This window comes from Ptychodera flava, chromosome 19, assembly GCF_041260155.1.
Source record: "Ptychodera flava strain L36383 chromosome 19, AS_Pfla_20210202, whole genome shotgun sequence".
NCBI classification, from domain to species: domain Eukaryota; kingdom Metazoa; phylum Hemichordata; class Enteropneusta; family Ptychoderidae; genus Ptychodera; species Ptychodera flava.
This window is the reverse complement of record NC_091946.1, coordinates 2270837-2294363: the sequence shown is the minus strand read 5'-3', so window position 1 is coordinate 2294363 and position 23527 is coordinate 2270837. Positions and strand designations below refer to the sequence as shown.

The 23527-nt window shown below is 37.1% G+C and overlaps 1 protein-coding gene across 5 annotated transcripts in view; it reads right to left on the bottom strand.

The window, feature by feature from the left end:
* Window positions 1-16214: 16214 nt before the first annotated feature.
* The window catches only part of LOC139118364 (histamine H2 receptor-like), a 149433-nt gene continuing 142120 nt past the window's right edge, over window positions 16215-23527 (bottom strand). For 4 of the 5 annotated variants that reach the window (XM_070681656.1, XM_070681655.1, XM_070681659.1 and 1 more), the window contains 2 exons: window positions 19307-20090; window positions 16215-18946 (listed from right to left, as the gene is read on the bottom strand). In XM_070681656.1, the coding sequence (XP_070537757.1) occupies window positions 17582-18802 (1221 nt within the window). In that variant the 5' untranslated portion in view covers window positions 18803-18946; window positions 19307-20090 and the 3' untranslated portion in view covers window positions 16215-17581. The remainder of the gene's footprint in view (window positions 18947-19306; window positions 20091-23527) is intronic. The other variant, XM_070681658.1, reaches the window with a different exon arrangement.

The window sequence follows — 23527 nt, the reverse complement described above, 5'->3', positions numbered from 1 at the left end:
TCGCACTTATTCCATACTATGGATTAGCTTCTTATCTCGTTCAGCCAAGCAAAATTGAAAATATTATTTTACGACAAAACAGTTCTCGGAAATGGCTCAGTGTCTGCTTAATTTAATAATTTAAAAGCCATTTTTTCATCTTAGAATAAACTCACAATAATTAATTTAAAAGCCATTTTTTTTCATCATAGAATAAACTCACCATAATTTTTATGCTGCGAGAGTTTGTCGATAGCCAACTTGATTACATACATTTGAAGTGTTACAGCTGCCGTCTGCATTTTCTCCAAGTGAAAGGCGTTCACAGTATCGAGTTCATGCGGGTCACCCAGCTGTCGGACCATGTTTGCATTCAAATCATTTTTCCATTCTTTATTTGCTTGAAAAAATTGGAAAGCATTTCTCTTGTCCATTGCAAGGAAAATGTGTTCTTTAGCTCTGTTTAGGTGGACGCTCGAGGACTTAAAAAACCTGCAAGGTTGCTTTCGGGTCTGTGTGATGCATAGAATCTTCATTTTCCATAGAACGCATGCATATTGAGTGTGTCACTTTGTGGGCACTCAACCCTGCTAATGACCTGGTTGAAATATCTGAAAGCACTTGGTACTCGTATTACGGCGTAAGTGTGACTTCCAGAAGGAAAAACTCAAAGAAACGCAAGAAACGAGCAAAACCAAACCAACAAACTATAGAACAAGATGACAAGTGGCAGATGCAGTGTGTGAGTAGTCAGAAACAATCCAATAAGGCATTCCACGTACTGTGTATTACCACCATGGACAGATTGATCAAATCACTGATTTTTTCTTCACAGCGAGTCACTTATGAACTTCGAAATTTCGTGAACACTGATCATAGCCATCATTATACAAGATTAGAACAGAACTAGCATGGTATCGATGAAAAAAGTAAGATGTGATGTTGACAATGTAGTACACTCTGACTGACACACTACAGAAATGCTAGCAGATTCGTCTTTGCAAGATATCAAGTGCTTAGAAAAATAAAGTTCTGCAGAAACAGCTAGCTGTATGAAGTCTCAACAACATGTAGGTATTGGTCATACTCTTACTCTAGATACGCTTTCGTTTGTAAAATCCCTCTGTAATGATTATAACGCTTGCAAAAAAATACAAAATAAATGATTTGAATCATTCTTCAGACGTTCGACATCGAAATCACTGGCAAGTTGTCGTTTAACTGACAAAAGGTTGGGGTAATTAGGAGTATTAATTACCCATTGAACTGAACACGGAATGTACATTGAACTGAACACGGAATATACATTGAACTGAACACGGAATGTACATTGAACTGAACACGGAATATACATTGGAAAACGCATCCGCAAACGAATAAGAATAAGTAAATGTTTGGAGATTGTTTAGATTCATCAAAATCCAGAGGACATTTCCCGGAATGTGATATTTAAGTCCTTAACAAACCTAAACCACGGTCCATCCACACACAGGGACCGTGCCTTAACAAAGAACTTTGATTACACTTGTTTGCACTTTACTTTTTCATCACAGCAAAGGAAACTCATTATTTATTCATGATAACATTCATTTTCATATATTTTCTTGGAGTTGGCAAATGCCAGATTTATAGCTTAAGTGTATAATTTAAAACTTAGTTTTAATGGTCATGCTTGGTCATGTGAAAGTCTTGTTTTGTACGGTATAATTTCGGAGGCACCAGCTGTAAAACTTGACCTTTTAGTATCACGTGATCAGCGACATTTGCAGCGTCCCTGGCGACAAAAGTACAGTATAGTGGTTAGCAAAGGAAAAGGTATCACGGATATTGTGATAAACACAAAATATTATGTCGTATCCATTTTTTGAACGCGACTTCAGGCATTTAAGTATTATAAATTAACGCATTTCCGTCTCGAAGCCATCTAGTTCTCATCGGCAAAGTGAAAAGCAAAATACTAATTAGTACCATGAGCGATGATATTCACACATGTGAAAGTGTCCACACAAATAATGACTGTAGGATTTGACGTAACCACAGTCTGCTGAACTCCTTCCAGAACTGCCTTCATACAGATCATCTAGGATTTCTTCAATTCTGAAATGCTTCTGTAATTACATCAATTACGAAATTTCAGATCAAAGGGGTTATTCCGGATGGCGATTCGATCAAGCATTGTCCACAAATCGTACCCTCAAACAGGTCTGCCGATCTTTGATTCTTATAGGCGTCGTTGGATTTGCATAGATGTGAAAACTAAAACCCTACGGAACCGATGTAAACTTACGGGTGGCGTGTAATTAGTATTTTTCACACCTCAGGCGCATAAGCCTTACTATTTAAAACTCCTTATGTGCAGGTAAATTCGTACGTCCCAAAACATTAGAATAACTTGAAAGTAATGGCACCAGTTCTCATTCTCTCTGAACAAGCAAAGCGAGAACATTTTAATGTAAATATTTTCCATTGCATGCAACGTCATCAGATAAAAAAAGAATAGCACAAGCTAAGGTTTCGCTCATTTCATGTAATGCTGGGTCACCACAACTAGAATTTAATTTGATAAAGAATAAATATTCCTTATGTGTATCATAGCGCAAAGCTAAAATAATCTACATATAAAAGTTATTTAAATTTAATTCGTGTTTAAATCTCGCTTTGGCTTACGATGACTCGGCAAAAACTGTACTGTACATAGACTAGCGGGAGATCAGTGCGCAGATTAAGTGTTCACGCTACCATTCGGCTCAACTGTGGTTTCTTGCCTGTTAGCTATGAGGAGAATGTATTCTAAATAGAATACACGCATACCAAACTACAACTATGCATTTGAACACGGAAATCACTCGGAATCAATCTGTCATTCATTTGCAATGAAAGACAATAACAAGTGCGTGCGTAAATAACTTAACCTATATTCCTACACAGATCACTTCAAAAGAAAGATACGGGTAGTGTCCGCTAAATCACATCAATTGCATTTTAAATTCCAACACAAAGGAAACTCAGTACTCGCTCGATAAAAGTCAACTTCAGAGGGCTCTATAGTACTTTCAAATTGATTCACAGAACGCCAGGAATTTGTTTGGAGTTCTCGGTCACGTCGGGGAGGCTTCACACACGTGACAAGGAGTGCAGTGTCGTCTGCAACTTTGAAATAATGGCGGCTGATCATAGCGCAATGAGGGACGAGGCCCTTACAACAGCGGGATTTGCATTCTCACTGCACAAGAACTTGAAGATATCGTTAATAGCGAAACCTCAAGTGCAAAAAGGACGTAAAATTGTATGCTTGGGTTGTTTTTGCTTCTTTTCGTGAAGAAATTTGTCGAACTTTTCACAATGCATCTATCGTAGTAATTTTAAGCACACCAACGATAATAACAGCATGAGCATTCAGTATGTCCTGTCATATTGCCTGGTACTTGTTACTGTTTTCCTGCATATGGCCGCGAAAAATTAGCAAGGTGCTTCTGGTAGCATGTAACTATCGGGGTTATACGGGGTTATTGTTCCCATGACTAGCCAATACGTAATCATCTAGTGTTATTGGAAAAAGAGAAAAACTTATACCGTGCTGATGTTGTCAACTGATATACATATTCAGACACTGGCACTGAAGCTTTGATTTGGAAAATTTCGTCATTGCTAGCACCTCAACTACCAAACAAATGTGTCGCCCTCTTTAACTTGAAGAATACGACACGGCATAAAATAGTGTATTCGCATATGAAATAAATGAAGAGATTTAAAATATGAGCTGCAGTGAATTAATGTAATATAACGACCCTTATTTTGTAAGAGGGAATGGGACTGTACTAACATGTGGACCATTTGATATCCGTGGGGTCGTATGGAAAATTTCCGAAAAAAGATTCCCAACAAAAGTCAATAAAAAATCAGCTAGAAAAGACTTGACAAAAAAGATGGGTGAGTGGAAAAAAAAACGTACGTAAATAATGCTACCTCATTAATCTTCCAGACCCCCCCCGATATCAAATGGTCCACCCCTAAAACTAAATCTTTCCCCTTCTACGGAGATATTCCTCGAGTACTTCCCTAAAATTAAAAAAATAATTCACGATCAACAGTGTGTATAAACATAAAAAATTCATGAAAGCAATGCTCTTTAGAGTGATTTTGAAACTCATGTTTTTGTGAACATTTGATCTTAAATGAGTAAATGGAAGGGGGAGTGAGTTCCCATGGATCGTTTACTTGTCGTTCATTTTCCTGTAATCCACTTTTCGTGATCAATTTCTCCAGTTACCGATGAGATAATTGTACTTTAATTATGTTAGATACAGCGTTTACTTTGCGATGTTTCTCATCCCTTTGTAATTTACGCACAATCAGATCACTGATTGCTGAGCACGGGTGACATTAAACTAAGCGATGGCAAAGTTCAAGTTCGGTTACTGAGGCGTGATAATGAAAATTTAGGAATGTAAGATGAAATCATAAGCTGATACCGACACCATCCTGCGCTGTGATTTTGCTGTATTCTAGTGACAATTTTAAAATGTAATGAGATAAACTAATCTAGAACTGATCAGCTATTTGATAGCGTTTAGTACGTTGGTTCAGGGAACGTCATTCCTGATATGAAAGAAGAGTTTCATTCTAGTGATGTATTTTCCCCGCTTTGATTCTGTTTACATGGTAGGTCAGTATCTGGGGACACAAAACGCGTTTAAGGGCAAGAAGGTTGACGCGATTACATTTAGCATGGCACCTGCTTAGCCTCAGCAATTACTTCTGTTGATAAGAATCTCCCTCAAGATAAGTGAAGTATTTTGCGCCGTATTTCCATTACAGGCCCGATTACAGGCAAAAATTGCCAAGTATGTATGTATGTATGTATGTATGTATGTATGTATGTATGTATGTATGTATGTATGTATGTATGTATGTATGTATGTATGTATGTATGTATGTATGTATGTATGTATGTAGGTATGTATGTATGTATGTATGTAGGTATGTATGTATGTAGGTATGTATGTAGGTATGTATGTATGTATGTATGTATGTATGTATGTATGTATGTATGTATGTATGTATGTATGTATGTATGTATGTATGTAGGTATGTAGGTAGGTAGGTAGGTAGGTAGGTAGGTAGGTAGGTAGGTAGGTAGGTAGGTAGGTAGGTAGGTAGGTAGGTAGGTAGGTAGGTAGGTAGGTAGGTATGTAGACTATGTAGGCATGTCTTATTAATCCTCACATGTGTCATTGTGTATATGAGTGTTTTTGCCTGCAGTTGTGATTGATCTACCTGACAGGGGTGATTTTTCACTTAACTGTCATCAATTCCTGAATATACCGGTATGTAAAACACTGCAACACTTTATGACAATTTTTACAACTACGCTGTGTCTAGTTCTCATGTCTATTCATTTGCCATAATATGTTTTACAGATCCCAGGTGAAAGGGAAGCAGAGTCCTTCGGTATATTAAGTGTTTTAATGAGATTGCCCCTGAGAAAAATTGTTTCTGCGTTTAGAGTGTTTCGCAGATGGTGCCATATGCCTAGGAAACGAGTAGAATGCGGTTTTCAGTGATTCTTAGACAAATGCGATTCTCATGACTGTTAGACAAATGCGATTCTCAGTGACTCCTAAACAAAAGCGATTCTCAGTGACTCTTAAACAAATGCGATAACAGAGCACACCTCTGACATTTGCTCTTAGACGTTGACAAATCCCCCCATTTGAAGTCACACATGGTGAATGCCACATGTGGGGCTCGGCGTTTTCCATCTTTCGAAACGTACCCCCCCCCCTCTCTGTTCGTTCACCGATGCTACTTATCTTGTATTTGATGATTAAGTTGAGCTACATTTCTCGCTATAAATGGATTAACAATCATGCATACAGGTCACTGCTCAATTACCCCCTCCTCATTTTATAAATTATCCTTCGATGAATTGATTAGCTTTGTGAACAGTTGATTCGGAATGTTTCACTTATTTTTACAGATATCTGCCTTGCTGTCCCAATACCAACATTCTAGATATATACTGATAAGGTTTTCATAGTATTCGTACGTTTATCCTACCGTAGATAAGTTTGGCGTAGTTCCACTACAAGTTTAGAGATTTCATTTTTATTCAAAGACATATTATTCGTGTCTTTTTGCATATTTGTTTTATTGTAGGAATTGATTCATCAGAGTCGAAAATGACTTCACTCTAAATTTCGATGGAAACTAAACAAACCAGAAATTTCACACCATATCATATTTAACATAAACCTTTTTAAAAGTACAGTAATTTTAGATTGTTTAATCAAGCGGTCGATAATTTTCATTGATTTCTAAAGCTGGAACGGAATTTTTAAAACTATTTTTATTGTGTACGGTTTTCAAAGGACCCCTGTGAATACTTTACTCGATTAAAATCTGTAAGTTTCTCGTATAATAGTGCGTTGTTTCCGCAAAAGAATTTTATGAAATACAACAGTGGTTAATTCCATACTATTCAACAACATCCCATTATACAAATTTCTGACATTATTTCAAATGACTACAAAGTTACCGACTTTGTTATATGTCCGTTTTGTCAGAAAGCGGTGAAGGTACAAATCAAGTGTCATGTCAACAAGCAACGCGCTATCGGCTTTGATGTGCAACGACGAAATCAGGAGAATGCCTGCAAGGTTCCAATTTGACTAGGTATGTAGTCATTTTTTTGGTAATGAGAGTGCGTGGAGATAAATATATGGGTTAAGTTGAAACACGACTCTGTCAAGTAGTCCATTAATTTAAATGTGCTTGACCGACATCATTTCTTGATTGAAACAAAAAAGGCTTTCGGTTCTATTGTAAAGTGTGTTAGATAATCTTTGATCAATTATTTGTATTCTAGGTCATCGTTTGAGAGACCGCGACTGCCGTGGGTGTATCTTGTCGTGTAGCGATATCTTCCCAGGGTTCCATTTCAAAAGTAACTTGTTTTTTACTGAAAATGTCTAGGGCCATTCGGCTGATAAGAGTTCACCAACTTTACTAACCGCCAAACTTTTACGTTGACTTATTACATGGAAGATTCCATTTCCCGGGGTTCAGTTAATTGCGTTTGGCCACGGCCCCTCAATCATGTGAAAGAGGGACCGTAGTTTGATTTACCCTACAATGGAAATCGTATCGTCTGATAAACTGCCGCTAGTCTTGAATTGACCATACTTTACAGATTATATATTCTGCCTCGTGGGCTTAAACTCTTTGACCAATCTAAACATCTGACAATCTCAAAATTAACCTTCAAGGATAGACAAAAGAAGACGTTACCTTGTGTAAGTGGTCAGAGAAAGCACATACACAACAGCGTTTAACAAAACGAAACGACACATAAAGCCCCAAGCAACAATCCATTGGGCACAATGGACGCTACTAGTACGTGCAAAGGTACTTTGGAATCCCAAAGGTACAATTTCGGCAATAATGTATGTTTCTCTTTGAGATCAATAGTTGGGATACATCAGATTATAAAGACACACTATGTGTAGAATACCCGTACGCCTGCATTTTGAAAAGTACCGTCCAGCTATAAGTGTATACCTGACCAGCTCGATGAATATTAATATATCATTGTGATTTCATGGCATAGTCAGGATTTGATATTTGTCTTATAACAGCCATAGTGTATAAAAATGTTCGAAACGCCAAGGGAACTACGGCAACGTCAAAACATATATAGGTATGTCATCGCATTAGGTCGCCACACATTTCATCTGAGGTGGCGGTTTTCAATGAGAACGCAAAGGAAACCTATAGCGACATTAAAGTTCACACGCGATGGAATTAAATTTCCCTGCTGTAAAATAAAACCGAGTTCAGTAGGAATTAAGTGCTCTTCGATCATTACAACTAAGGAAAGTGCATTACCACTCTAATTAGCAATAATTGTATTACAGAAATAGCAAGCCGCCATTTCCATGCCGTTAAATTTAATGAACCACCTTTATCACCTTTTTTTCGTGAAGGCCGAATGAAAGCTGGCAGATCGTATGATTACTTATGCTGAACATTATTCCTATGACCATTCCACCATCACGCTGATAAAACTCACCGATTTAGATCTAGTTTCCATGGCCTCGTCTTTTATTTTGATGACCGATGACAAAACATTTGGTTCCGTGCTGCTGTTCTTCATCTATGTAATCCCTGCTTCTGCAGTCGCCATGAACGCACAGTTTCATCTTTCAGTTCAACGTAAGCCAACAGAGATGATACTAATACCAATGTAAATATTTAGTAAGCCACAAATTATATTGAAACTACATAAACCCTATCTTTATCATGTGCAAAACCTCGGCAACATAGTATTTAATCAACATCCAGTTACATCACATGCTACTATCGGATTATGAAGAGCAATGGAAATATCCAAATAATGGGCAAAAATAAATATGTCTTCACTGTCCCAAACGCGAAGTTCATTTTGTAAATTGGCATGGTTTTACACCGACAGATGATATTTGTACATGTACATGATGGGAATAAACCGACCATTCTCTGCGCATTGCTCCACGGCAATATAGCGTTTAATGGCCGTGAGCAAGTTGCTCTACAAAATACCGTTGATGAAGTTTGACTGTTTTCCATCACATGGAGTTTTATTTGCCGACACATAAAATGGTAGTATTGAATGGTAATATAGAAGCCACATAGTCTATCAACATTATCGTCCATAAAACCACATCTAGGAGAATGATTTCTCAATGTTGACGCCGCTCAATGATTATAGTTCTCGCATCATAGAGTAGTGAGACATGTCTATCTTAGCCGTCTGAACAAACCCAATCATCTCATGAAAACTAAACTCTGAGTAATAGTAAAACCGACACCTCGATTGAAACACAGTAAATCTCTAAAATTGAAACAGTATTTCCTAGTCCCCAAACTACTATAAAATGCAAAACTACACCAAGTATCGCCTCATAGTGTTTCAAATCAAGACGATCAAGCGGTGAAGGTATCGTCTTTCCAATGAAGATCAAACTCAGTACCTACGGAGAGTAATCAAGACGACGACTCAATTTCTCGGCATAGGTTTCATGTTCTGACACACGTTTACCGGACAACATCAAACTATCGAATATTTGGAGTTTTCAGTTTTTCAAAAAAAGTACGCTGGCCATTAGTATGATCTGCAAACATGACACCTGTGCAGCAAATTTTGCATGTTTTATTGAGATCAGGTTTACCGGCTACTTTTCTTATCGTCATTGTTTATTCCCATGGCAACCACTGTGTTTATATCTGACCCAAGGATACACTGTCCTTCGTTCAATTTTCCCCCTGATAATTTGAGACAGTTAATTCTGAACAATTCAATGAAGCCGCTGCACCAACTTGTTTATTCATTATCGACAGTGTAACGCAGTACCCGTACACAATAGATGATCATGATTCTGAAACAGATAGGTTTGACAATGTTTGTCGTTGAATTTGTTCAAAGAAGTGAGAGTGAACGCCCGTTTTAAGACGTCACTGATAAACAGGCTTGTACAGGCTTGAATACCTGACCTTTGTTACGACGAAATGATATCAGGTCATTATATCAATTTTTGAACAGTGTGGTTTTACTTTGAATTGAATGTATTGTTACAATTAAAAGGGACAAAGTCGGCCATTTTTCACAAATTAAATGAAACTATGGCGAAAATGAATTAATAGTCATGACCATTAATTCATTTTCGCTATGGTTTCATGTATCGTGTCTAAAACATGGGTTGAATATATGCATGGTCACCCATTTATTCAACGTCTTTCAACATATCAAACAATATAAGTAGTATCTCGTATCAAACAAAATTCATGAAAAATGGCCGACTCTGTCCCTTTAAGAAGAAAGGAGTAATATTCGCATTGCATCATGGGGAATACTCTTTTGGCTTGCACAAGTACTCACGATCTTCAAAGTATGGACGCCACGTTCAATGCAACTGCATACTTTATTGATTAGAAGATCGCCCAAGACACGGCTTCTCCACGTCTGCTGTATCTTGATATAGAACGAATGACAGGGTAGCAGAGAGCGACATCGTTGAAGGATGGGGTTTTAAACAGTATCTCAAAGGCGTAGCTTTACACATGCGATAGATATGAGTTAAAGATAAAACATTCAACCAATTATAAATGCATTCAGTGGTTATCTGCAAGGCAAGTCGTCATATCATCCCCTGTACATGTGGATATAATGCCTGATCGTATTCCAGTTTCCAAATGCCACGTGAATGTCACTATCGTTCTGTGGCTGTGTTTAAAACTGCTCATTGGTATGCCAAGAGGTAACAAGTCGGCATGATAATAGAAAAGTCCGCATTTGCTGTTCCGTCTATATTGAGTAAACGACTGCCAAATGCAATATCCTTTATGTGCGATATTTCAAAAGTCTTGCAGGAATGAGTTTCGTGCAAAATAGCATAAAGACAGATATGGGATTCGCTTTTTCACATTCTGAGATGACGAGTGTGATAGATTATCTGGTCGTTGGATTTCGGCAACAGCTTATAAGAGGGTTCAAATTTTCTTGGACACCAGACCGACGTCGATTACGTATGTAGAATTCCTACCATGCTATAAGCTTATAAGGTTTCGAAAAATTATAGGCAAGGCGTAATTAATTTGTGAACTGTTAGCATTAATCGTACAAGAAATCCCCCGAATGTTAGGAACACCTTTTAAAGGATTAATGATAACAATTTGTGACCTTTCCGAAAAATATTTACCTGGCCATTACTGTAATTCCTGCCGACAATGATAATTTAGAGTTGACCATTCTCCTCAAGCCTGAAAAGTGGAGCAATTCGAGAATTTTCGAAGAAAATGCTTAGGCTATATGCATTAAAGCAGATCAAAGTTTGGAATCACTTCTCAAGAAAACAACTTGCTCCGATAATATGCAAAAGTATCTCAAAATGCTAAACTTGCGTGTGTCAAATCACAACGGTAGTATTAACTTTCATGCTATTATGAATAGCACAGCATTGCCATGCCAGTGCACGTTGCAAAGAGCTGCGCATGTCTGTCGAGATGTGTAAAATGTGCGACAAATGCAAAAATAATGTTAACTGACAGTTGTTTGCCAAAACTTTACCACTTTGACTATGTTTAATAAATCTCCTCATATTGAAATGTTCAGCCCAGGTCTGCTGTATTCGAAACAATACAGTGTAATTCTTTTCTTGAAGGAAATAATATTTCAATATGTGTGATCGATGTTACAATGCTCCTGATATGAAAAAGAATGAAAATGAAAATTAATAAGAAATATTAAACCAGAAACATATATATTAAAAATGAAATTAGAACTAGCTGTAAATTCGTGTAAAGCATATCATAGGCACGATCCGTGACAGACGACAGAGTGCTGCATGTAAAGAGTCAGCGTTAGAATGTTCATTTTCACTGTTACTTAATTGATTCAATTAATATTAGAAATCGCTGAAGCCAAAACTGAAACGGTAAGAGAAAATGTCAAGGACACTGAGATGACAGTTCAGGTTGCCCTTGAAGAACTATATACACAGACTTTTATGCACTAAATTTGAAAGATACACTCAGGCTACCCATTTTTAAAAACGGTTGAACATTACATGTCCACAGAAACATCCGAACTTTTAGTGGACATTGGGATTTAAATGTCGCACTCCAGTCAAAAGTATTTGTCTTGGTCAAGTCAGTGATACCTGCACTGTTGAAAGTCCGTTGTCACAGCAGATGTTCTTGTTGTCATGGTAAAAAATGTTGATGTGAACAGATCAAGGTGCTCTGTTGCAACTGACAACAAAACCCATAAAGTTTATTTGGCTGCAAAACACGAGTGACAATTACATACTCTACGTATATGAATGGTATTATAGATATCACAGATATATCAGGTATTAATACATTTAAGAGATACAGAAATTAAACACTATTCAAAATACAAAGTATATTGTACCTGTAACGGGTATTGATCTGCCTGTCAATGCAGCTTTCTTTTTAAGACATCAAGCTCCGGAAACATGAACTGTTTGATTATTTGGTTTGTCAACATGGCCTGTATTGCGAGCAATGAGTATACCCATGGGTTACAATTAATCTCACATTCAGAACTATGCTAGTATTACATCGGTTGTATGGTTGCATCAGTATACTGAGCAGTAGCATTTCAATTTTCTTTTCTGGACTAGCAGTAGAAAGAAGCTGTAGTTAAATACAAAAAGAAAAAAACAACGTCATCAAATTTAGATAGTGTGGATAGTTTTTTTGGAGTTACGTAAGTCGGTCACTTTGTGAAGTGGTAGGATGGCTGTTATTTTAAATGCATTTATTCACTGTAAATGTATGATTGTAACACATTTTTGATTTTTTTACTGTTTGATCCCAAAAAGTAGTTCACTGAAAGACCTCATATTCGTTAAAGTTTGTATGTACAGAAGGAATACATTTGCATTGGCTCAATACCAATGTATGTACTTCAGTGCGCTAAGGGGACCGACTCTCTTGACTCGATGAATATTAATTTGACTAAGAGGGGACACCAATAACTACTGTACATGTACTTTGATATAATCCTGGTGTTTCACTTAATAAAAACACGATTTGAACTAATTTGGGATAATTGGATCTTCATATTTTTCAAATTTCTCAAAAGTGTTAGGTGCCCTTTTCCTATAGCTGAATGTTGCAATATTACAATTTACTCACAAAAAGTGTATAACTTAAAAAGAAAAGCAGATGAGCTTACATTCACCATCCAATTATCCCAAATTAGTTCCAATCGTGTTTAGAGTCGAACTTTTAAAATGATATCGCCATCATTGAATGAAAATAGTTAACAGCTTTTGTATTCTTTTCTGTTGCTTTGTAAGGCAATGAAAACACCATGAAGGCTACTTTATCGACTTCAATATCGTTTGTGGATGGCCCACAGAGTCATGGACGTTTTGAATCTCTCAAGGACATTTTTTGCGGAAAGTTGATTGCACTCCTCTCAAATTCCTACAAGTACCAAATGAACATTGCCTAGGCTGTTAATTTTGTTAATATTGATAGATGAATTATGAATAGCGAAATGATTAGATAAAAGGTCCGTAAACGTTCAGTCAGGCTAGCCCAGTAAATAGTGTCATAGGACAAGTCGACCTCTTCTTCACAAGTACTTCTCTGACAAATGAGGTATTTGTATGTGTCAGTGTATAGGTGTTGATTGGATGAACATTAACTCATCTAATGGATTTCATGTTTAGTGAAGTACTGAACGGCTATGAACACATGCGCCTTAATCGTAAATCCAAACTTTGATGAAAAAGAAAAGAAGAAATATTAATTCAATATTTGAAATGATTTCTGACAGATTTACCGAGTAAATGAAAGAAAACGTGAGTCACCAGCTTTGTGTTTACAAAATACATTTGAAATATCAATCATGGTGTTTGAGATGTTCGCCTTTTACCTTACGGCGCAGAGAGTCTTGTGATGTGTCGCCAGAGTTGGAGACATCCACGATTAATCGTTGATTACTCTTCAGTTCGTTTTTAGACTCTATTAAGTAGGATTAGTTTAATTGCCTGACGCAAAGCTTGACTTCTCTTGGTTGTTTGCCAATATGGCTTGGCCGTTAGCAGAGCCTCATTCGATGTTTACGATATTATCGGTTATGCGTACTTATGACGACGACACGAGAGATTTACGACACAATCACCGCCATTCTGTGTTTGCTTTCTTCTAGTAATAGTCGTTTGCCACCTGTGTACGTCAGTTGACACTGTCCGTTGCAGCGAGCCTAGACTGTTTATTCCTTTGAAGTGACGGTATGAAAGAGTTCATCTCTGTTGGACGCGTCAAGCAAACAAATGTACCCAGTCATATACGGTACATGCGATTAATGTAGGTAGTGTCAGATACATCATTGAGCCTTGTCACTCTCGTCAGAGGCTTGATTTCACAACAAGTCGCATTTTCTCTCGGTGGAGATTGGTGTGAGAGTTATCTTTGCCTTGATAGATGAAAACACAAAAGAAAATCAAAGCAAACACAAACAACTTGAATAGCATTGGTAGTGCTCGTACTACTGATTGCATCACAAGATGTGATACTGATTTTTACCGAAATGGAACTTATGAATTTCGATAATGGAATAAAACAATGAACATAACAACAACAAATTGCCGATATCACTGTTGTAATGGTCATATAGCATTAATCATCATCATCATCATCATCATCGTCGTCGTCGTCGTCGTCGTCGTCGTCGTCTTCAACAGCAACAGCGGGGATGCGAAGTAAGCAAAGATGTTCAGCTATATACCTCGATGACACTGTGACATTTCTCATTTCAGTGAAATTATCGACAAGGCTTAAAACGCTGTGGAGCTGTTTTAATTTCTCACATACAGGCGTCCTATTCAATTTCGTAGCTCGAAAGGAAATTGAAACGAGTTTACGAACAAAGTTTAATTTAGTTTAATGTAGAATTTGTTTATGAGTGAAGAATTCAAAACATATCAATCAAATATCATGGCCAAGCTCTGGCGAAAATTCCTATTAAAATTAACGGAAAATATAACGGACAGGCATCGTAACTTTATGATGAAAATCATAATTTTTGGGTTTTGAACTAGTTTATGTGCAAAGCGAGTACTTTTTAAGAGCGTGAGAAATTTGTTTTACATGCCAATCATTGACTCTAATAAACTGGCCTCTATCATTGACCCCAATAGACTGACCTCTATCATTGACCCAAATAAATTGACCTCTCTACGTTGCTATGATTTCTTTAAAAATGAAGGTGCAGGTTACAAATGGGAAAACATATCCCTCAGTGTAATGGTCATTGGATATGCTGTAAATGTAATGCCGATTGTAAAATAAGGATCAAGAGCAAAAACCGACATTTAATTTGAGAGACGGATGAATGAACGGTAACAAGTCTGGTAGAGAATCGTTTTGATATCAATCATCACAAGATGTCCGATTCACAAAGTAAAACTGCAGACTTACACTTTTGTATGATAGTGTAACTGATAGTTGTCCTAAATATTTAATTTTTACTAGTTTCGTTACGTTGACAGAGTGTTGTTATTTTGTGAAAAACCATTCTATAAGCTTCCTCTAGGATTATCCGTGATATTTAATAGTAACCGTGTTTATTGTTCGATCGCTACAAAGGTTGTCGTGTTAACGTCTTCAAGTTTCCGTAAAAATACTAAGTTGAGAGAGTATTGCTGGTCGCTGATGTCATGCGACTCGTGTTGTTTGACGATTTGGATGAAATCGAATCACGATTCCATCCACCGCCCGCCATGAACACGATGACAGAAACATCTTGTCTGAGTTCCATACAGAATCAATTGGAGCTGAACGAGCTGAAAAAGTCTCTGCTTGGTTTAATGGATTGGAAGTGTGACGTGGAAGTAAAGTAGGGGCAATGGGAAAGGGTTCGATTTTCCGGTTTTTTTTGTCACCAAGTGTGTCTTCCTGAGGTCATATGCAATCGGCCTTGATAATAATGAGACCACAAGGTGACCATCTTCACACGAAATGATGTACCACTTCATGAAACCAATGGCAGGGAGTGAATAGCAATAATAAAATCCAGATCTGCTAAAGTGTTCTTCATCGAAAATCACAAAACCCGGGTGACATCCCCTGTCGATAAAATGTAATTAGTTTCAGCTGAAATTTCCATTGTTGCGAGTTTAAATCACCGTCAAAGTTCAACGTTGCGAATACGAATCAATAAAAGAGTTTGTTTTTTGAATTAAATCCACACAGCATGCATTAAATAAATCGCAATATAACGTTTTGATAAAATTAGTCAGGTGAAATAGCTATAAAAAGGTTCCCGTGGGAGTTGTCAATCGTCAATTACAATCCCTATTCTCTCTTACTTTTCTAATGTACCATGTCTAGTCTGATGGCAAATCTAATTTGTTTCCTTTCCAAAGAGATTGGCCCTGCAAGAGGGGCAAATTATGTTTATGAATAATGTATTAACATTTTCGAAGTTGGAAATTTGTTCACTTTTGGCTTAATTGTTGTAGCTAGAACGGAGTTGCCACGTGACCATAAATAGTGCATGCAATATTAGTTTCGTGTAATCGTCAAGTAATTTTAAAATTTAAATTGTGGCGATATCCAAAATGATCGACTCAAAACCATTGAGGCCCCCTATGTCACTCAAAAAAACCCCAAAACACAAACACACATAACATACCTAGCGCACATGTAGAACCATATCATAGCTGTGAAGTATTTTTCTGAGTTTAATGTTTTCAAGGCGTTACAATAACAAATGGTAGTCATTTTTGTATTGAAATTCATAATTTTACCGATTATAAAATGTTGTAAGGACCTTTTTTCTCTTTTTTGTTGATACGAAAGAACACATGACTCCGATTTGTATATTCATATTTTTTTAAAAACTGCTTAATACAGACGTTTAGAGTTAATTAAACAAAAAATTTCCAAAAACTACCGTCAAACCATCTTCAATTGAATGTTTTTTATCAAATAATAGGTACAGTCTATTCTTTTGGTGTTTTAAAGGTTACATTCAAAATATAATTCATGTGCACATGGGAATAATTAATGGAAATAAACTATCCAAAGTGACATTGTCTTACAAAATAATTGAAAACTCCGAAAACACGTAGGCGTGATGTTTGCAGTGTCGTTTGCTCTGTGTTCGGTTCTTTCATAAAGCTGAATCTCTCGTTGACACTGGCAAACACAAGATGTGAGCAATAGAGTCACGTCTGCTTATGTGATAAGAAAGTCCAATCGCTTGTAAAAATGAACGTGTAGCGGTTCAAGTATAGCTTGACAGATTGTATCACATCGCCGATTGTTTACTCAAGGGAAGAATCTGTTTGCTCTAACTCTTTCCAACTGACGTTCCTTTGACGAGTTTCCATATACATGGCCATCCTTCAACGTCCAGACGAGACAAGTTGAATCATTCTACTCTATTGGATTTACTTGCCCTTTGACCTGGAGGGTAGCAACCTTCCCTTCGTGTTCGTTGAAAAGCTGACAACTTCTGGATAAGGTAATATACATCAGTTCAAAGACATTAATCGATTGGTGTAAATACACATGAGATTTGTTGATTAAGTGGCGCAAATTGGTCATCTTTGGTATCTTTGGTAGGGGAAAGAGCAATATTATTTTATCATGTATGTAAGCTTATCTCCATGTAGCTGAGACCGATAGAAAATATACATCAATCCTGAATAACGTTAAATATGGACATCTTTTTACCAACTGAAAGATCTCTGAGTAGATAGGGGACCTTAAAGTTACATAGCTATAAAGAGGTCTCCGATATGCAAAATGAAATTTAAACAAACAAACGTTCAAATAACCAAAAAAGGTACTCTAATATGATATGTTTCCGATAGACAATTTGTGACAACTTGTATGGTTCATTTTTGTAAATGTCAACATGGCAATAGTTTCCACGTAACCGTTTTAGTCAATTGCTGATCAACAGCTCCCGTGTATGCGGCATGTGGACACGTATTTTATAAGATCTTCATGGCTACATTTGAAGACGCAGACTCTGACTATGTGAGTTTTGTTGACTGAAATCCTGTGCTAGAGTATGTCAGATGTGCGTAATCAGACCATTCGTTGACATATCACAATGATTTAACTTTTTCCCCAGATCATTTTTGCGTAACACCCGAAACTCCATGACGCTCTCCGCGCTGTATGATCGTAGGTGATGAGCTCCCGTAGTTGAGTCAAGATAGTGTGGAAATCGTTGATTTCGACATCTTTGACAACAGAGCAGAATCTTGAATGCTTTTCGGAATTCCCGATTAAATACACCATAAAGTATTGGATTAACAGTGCTATTAATGTAACCCATCCACAACACTATCTGATACATAGTCACAGGAATGGTACAATTGCACACTGGTTCAAAGGTGAAGAGTGTGAAGTAAGGAACCCAGCAAATAATGAATGCACCCATCACTAAAGCCAGGATTTTTGTCGCTTTGTGTTCATTAACAAAGGGTTTATTCCCTGAATGTAAATTGATCTTCCGAGCTTGGTTCTTAGCGATCAACAGGATCCTGACATATACACACGTCATGACAATCAGCGGCAAATAAAATAATAATATACCGTCAAGAAAACTGTAAATTGGATTGACTGTCAGTTCACAATGGCGAGGGTCGTTATAGTTCTGTACTTTGAAATTAGGAGCGTTCCAACCCATGTGTATCGGTAGAAATGACACAAGGACAGATATGCACCAGACAGCGGCGATAGCGAGAAAAGCTCGCTTACGAGACATCTTAAGAGGGTATTCCATCGGGGTCGTTATGGCAAAATACCGATCAATGCTGATCACGAATAAATTCAATATGGACGCAGTACAGAATAAGACATCGAAGGACTGGTAAATATTACACAATACTGGACCAAAACTCCACTCTCGTCTAATCTCGTTGATAGCGCTGAATGGAAGTACCAATATCCCAAGTTGTAGGTCGGCTAAAGCTAAGGAAACCACGAAGTAATTAGTAACGTTCCGCAATCGACGATTTACAACAGGTGCTAGGCAAACCAATGAATTACCGAATACAGTGAAAAATATTATCAATGATAACATGGTTCCTATTAATGCAAGAACGCCTCGAGAACGACGTAGTTGTTCCACCTGGGGTTCTTCAGTCGTATTAAAATCAGAAGCGTTGGTTGGGAGTCCTGAATGTGTCCATTCATTGCCAATCACATGTGTAGTTACCGGGAAAACACAGCTCTGTGACACGTTGGTCCAATACGTCAAATTATTTCCTACTGACCCGCAGTGCATTTCGACGACTATTTCTTCACGTCACACAAAACTGAACCTCAGGATAAATCATAAACATCCAGGTATGGTGTCTTTACAATGTTCGGCGATCTTGCCTACAGCAGCAGAGTATTATCCGATGTTTTTGGTACGTTGTACGTCTACCTTTCAAATGAAATAAATCGTTTGCATAAAAAACGTATGAGCTGCTATATAAGTCAAAATACTAGACACATAAGTCGATCAATGGAAACGATTGAGGAGGCGATTGAGTTCCACGTGCATCATTCTCTTCCGTTGAAATGTTTGAGAGATGATCTTTAGGTCATGACACACTCCTTGTGCCAGTCAAGATAGGAAAATACGTTGCAAGACACCATCATCTCAGAAAACATCAACTGTCGATGTGCATCATTCCTCAGTACTAAAATGCACCATATCAAATCACGGACTTGGTTGATGGCACTGTTACTAGGGGTTTTTGGTGTCGGGTGCACGTCAATTACTGGGAGTATCAACACCTACCTTATATACATCTGCCCAAAGGTCCCCGTTCATTGGCTGTCTGGTTGAAGCAATAGTTGCCACCTCAGACGTAACCAAGGCAACGTCAAGCGTTAGATTTTAAGCGAGATTCGTTTGTTTATTTCTTCCCTTCTGTCGAGAAAGTTGAATGTAGTAGTACTAGCCAGTAATTTGTGTCTTGCTAAGTGTACGCCCCGCAGAGACTTTCAACGATCATGAGAGTGTCGCTAAAATTTACTCCGAGGATTTTCTTCTTTGGAAAAATCGCGATGCAACTCTTTGTCGTTAAACGCTGTTACATATCTAGGAACAGTATTTCACTCAGCAAAAGGAACATTTATATTTCCGGAGAGAAGTGGATTGAATTGAATCACAACCTTTTGATCGAAATGGTGTGGTGTACCTTGTAAAGCCAACAGAACATTTAAAAACAGCACTGATGCCCAACGCCAACTCATCTATAAATCGCCAATAAATGTTGGGTTTGTTGGATTCCCAGAAACGTTGCTTCAACCTGTGTAAGGTCAAGGTCAAGGGCCAGTGTACAGGCAATTAATGACAGGAAATAAGTAGAGTCTTCTCCAAAAGGAAATCGCATAAGACGTCTCCTCACATCCACTGTATGAAGTGTATTCAAATAATACATCACATTTTCCGATTTACTCGACGTTTTCCCCTGCGGCACTCGCCTTTATCACCAGCTGACTAAGATTTCGTTATACCTTTCTCAGTATTCCCTGATACGAAGCCAAGAGGGTCGTTTCTGACAGATTAATCCAGAATTCTGAAAAGAAAAGAAAATCAAATGGAAAAGAATGGTTTATTTTCAGATTGTTGTAGTGACCAAACATTCAGTCACGACCGATCACCACTTCTAAAGTAAATTGTTGTTGTCTCTAGTCCATTTGTTGCAATTAAATTGTCTTACAGTTTAAATGTCATCACAAAACACCACTCTACTTTCATCATGTGTATGACGTGTACTTTCAGAAGTTGATAATAGACATTGTAATGACGTGTGATGCCCGTAGCGCAGAAAGTCACAATTTACAGATATTTTGAACTTGAAAGAAACCTGATGAGAGCATTATATTTCATTAGGTGTTAAAGAGACCGGTCTGTAGAACGTACAAGAAAGCGACAATTGAATGTTTTATCACCCTAACAACTGACACCTTACGCACATATAGCCAGGTATTATGTGTGAATCTTTTGTAGGTCAGGGGTCAATTTACTGCAAAATTTGGCATACCCTTGACGGAGAGCCAGAAAGTATATTGCTAAGATCAAATTTGATACGTGTCCCTCGTTTCCAATCATTCTTATAATTCTCCTATCGCCATGTCAATATAACCAAGCTATGGCGCAGCATTGCATATAGTTGAAAACAGTTACAAAGGCCTGGCTTGTAAAACAATAAACGCTGTTCTATAACTGTGCATGTCCGTTGTTTTATATTTATGTATATTTATCAATGCAGACTCGACACTTTAATTCACATGCTGTGAATTTATCAAACAGAAAATGGTTGCAATGTTTGATACAATTTTTATCATTCTTGTTTCATGAAACAATTACTTTTTCTTAGTTTTCTCATGGAAGACTTCACAAGGTATTCAACTTGCAGAAGCTACGTGTTCAAATTTTGCCAAAGAATTCTATGCCAGACTAAAACTTGTCAACCATGAAATCGAACAGGAACAGGTTGGTTGCATCGACAAGGATTAAGGTTAATGGTAAAAAAGCTGTTACTATACATTGTCATTATTTTTGTTAAAGAAAACAAGTATGTTTTCCGCTTGTTTATCCTAAAATATGTTGAACAAAATACATCATACCATTGTTGACAAACGAACCCTTATCCGGATTAAAATAATGTCACGTGATGTCAAATGTCAACAATAACATTAGGCATTACACACGTATGAATGTACTGACAGAGTTGATTGCTGGCATTTATACATGGGTTTAGGAATAGAACTGAAAAGTTTCAATTAATAGCGCTTAGTTGGAGTCCATGTTTTTTTTATTTTATCACAACTTTTAATTTTCATCGAAATATAGTTATAATTTAAATATAGTTAAGTATACATTTGAACTATTTGTCCCATAAATATTCTTTGAAGTTTCAACTGATATTTTTCATCTCATCTCATCTCATGCCAATATCCAAAAAATAGTGTGGATTGTACCATATTATTTGCATAGTGTGAATTGTGCCATATACACAACTATTATCCAAATAATAGTGTGGATTGTGCCATATACACAACTATTATCCAAAAAATAGTGTGGATTGTGCCATATACACAACTATTATCCAAAAAATAGTGTGGATTGTGCCATATACACAAATATTATTTGCATAGTGTGGATTGTACCATATACACAACTATTATCCAAAAAATAGTGTGGATTGTGCCATATACACAAATATTATTTGCATAGTGTGGATTGTGCCATATACACAACTATTATCCAAATAATAGTGTGGATTGTGCCATATACACAATATTATTTGCATAGTGTGGATTGTACCATATACACAACTATTATCCAAAAAATAGTGTGGATTGTGCCATATACACAAATATTATTTGCATAGTGTGGATTGTGCCATATACACATATTATTTGCATAGTGTAGATGTTTCAGAGTTCACCAACTTGAATTGTAAAGCAATCCATTGTCATAAAAATCTGGAGCATTTATAGACTCTGATTAGACTTGTGTGGCACTATTTCCGGTTGCTTTGATGTGAGATCTTGTCCTTCTACAAAACAAGGTAAAATGCCCGTTTCCTGTCTGTAATTGAATACACAATACCAAGCTCACTCTTTCTGAGAAGTTGAAGTGACTTCATTTATATTCAGGAGACTTTGTTGTCAGAGATTTATTTTACAATGTCCTTACAATAGCGGCGTCTTTTACCATTTATTACATGATTTGAAGTCTCAACCAATACTATTTGACGTTTCTGTACGCACTGAAAGATGTTTGTCTACTTACCAAAATAAGTACATGGATACATATACGTTTCTAAATTTTTAAGTTGCAACTGCCCATTCAAAATGTACAGCCTCAAAGAGATATGAATATTATATGAATGAAAACAAGAAACAACTACTAGTAACACGATAATTTTACCCTTCCTTGCTCGACAAAAAGCTCTAAATTAAAGTTTATTTTTGAAGAAGGTGTCGCAGAGCAACATCATGATAGCTCTGACGACCGTGTTTTTGAAATTGCGTTTAAAATTGAATTTGACCGATGTTTACCTGGTTGGTAGGTTACTGGGGAGACTTGCAAAGTACGACACGGCTTAGATTGCTTAAACGGTGTAATTGAAAGAAACCGAGGGTGAAATGGAATGGTACTTCGTGAACAAAATTTGAAAAGACGCCGCTATTAGATCTTTAAGTGGCTGCTAGGAGGTAGACCGTGAGAGAAGCACTACGCTTATTAGGAGTCTCTGCTAATTCGAATGATGACTTCGTACTGCAACTAGCCATGGAGTGTTTTATATTGCCTCTCAAGTGATTTCGCCTCGCCATTTATTATCTCTTACACATGCAAGGACTTTACCGTACGCTTTAACAAATAAATTCTGCAGTGGCTCCTGGAATTCAAAACGGATGAAGATACACCGCGCTGAATTTGAGAGTTTAACTATTCTGCCAAGCAATTACTGCTTAAGAATGCATGCTTATATACACAAAGGTAACTTAGCGTCCAATGTGTCATTATCCATTGCCGTCACGTATGTTCTCTCATAATGAAACATTGCGTGCATTCACCTCAGTGCTGCCCCCTCCACCACATCGCTCGCCTGTTCTCAAGGGAAAAAACATAAATCCCTTCCTTTGCCTCGTGGTTAGATTCGTCAATGACACATTAATCTGCCCTCATTACAAAAGTTTTTGAATTTATAAAAGCCATAAGCATGATTTATTTCCCATCATTTGTGTTTTTTCCTTCCCACTTGTTTCCATGCATACATTGAAGAGAATATTTTTTATGGCTAAGACATGCAAAGTATGATTCTTAATGGATATGTTGAGCATTACAGTGTGACTGTACACTTAACAATTATATATATACATATATCTCGTAAATGCACATAAAAGTAAATTTAGACATAATTGTCTCTCATAAATATGTAAAAAAGCCAAATCACCAGCAAACGTTTGCCATTTATGAAACTATGCTAAAGAAGACATC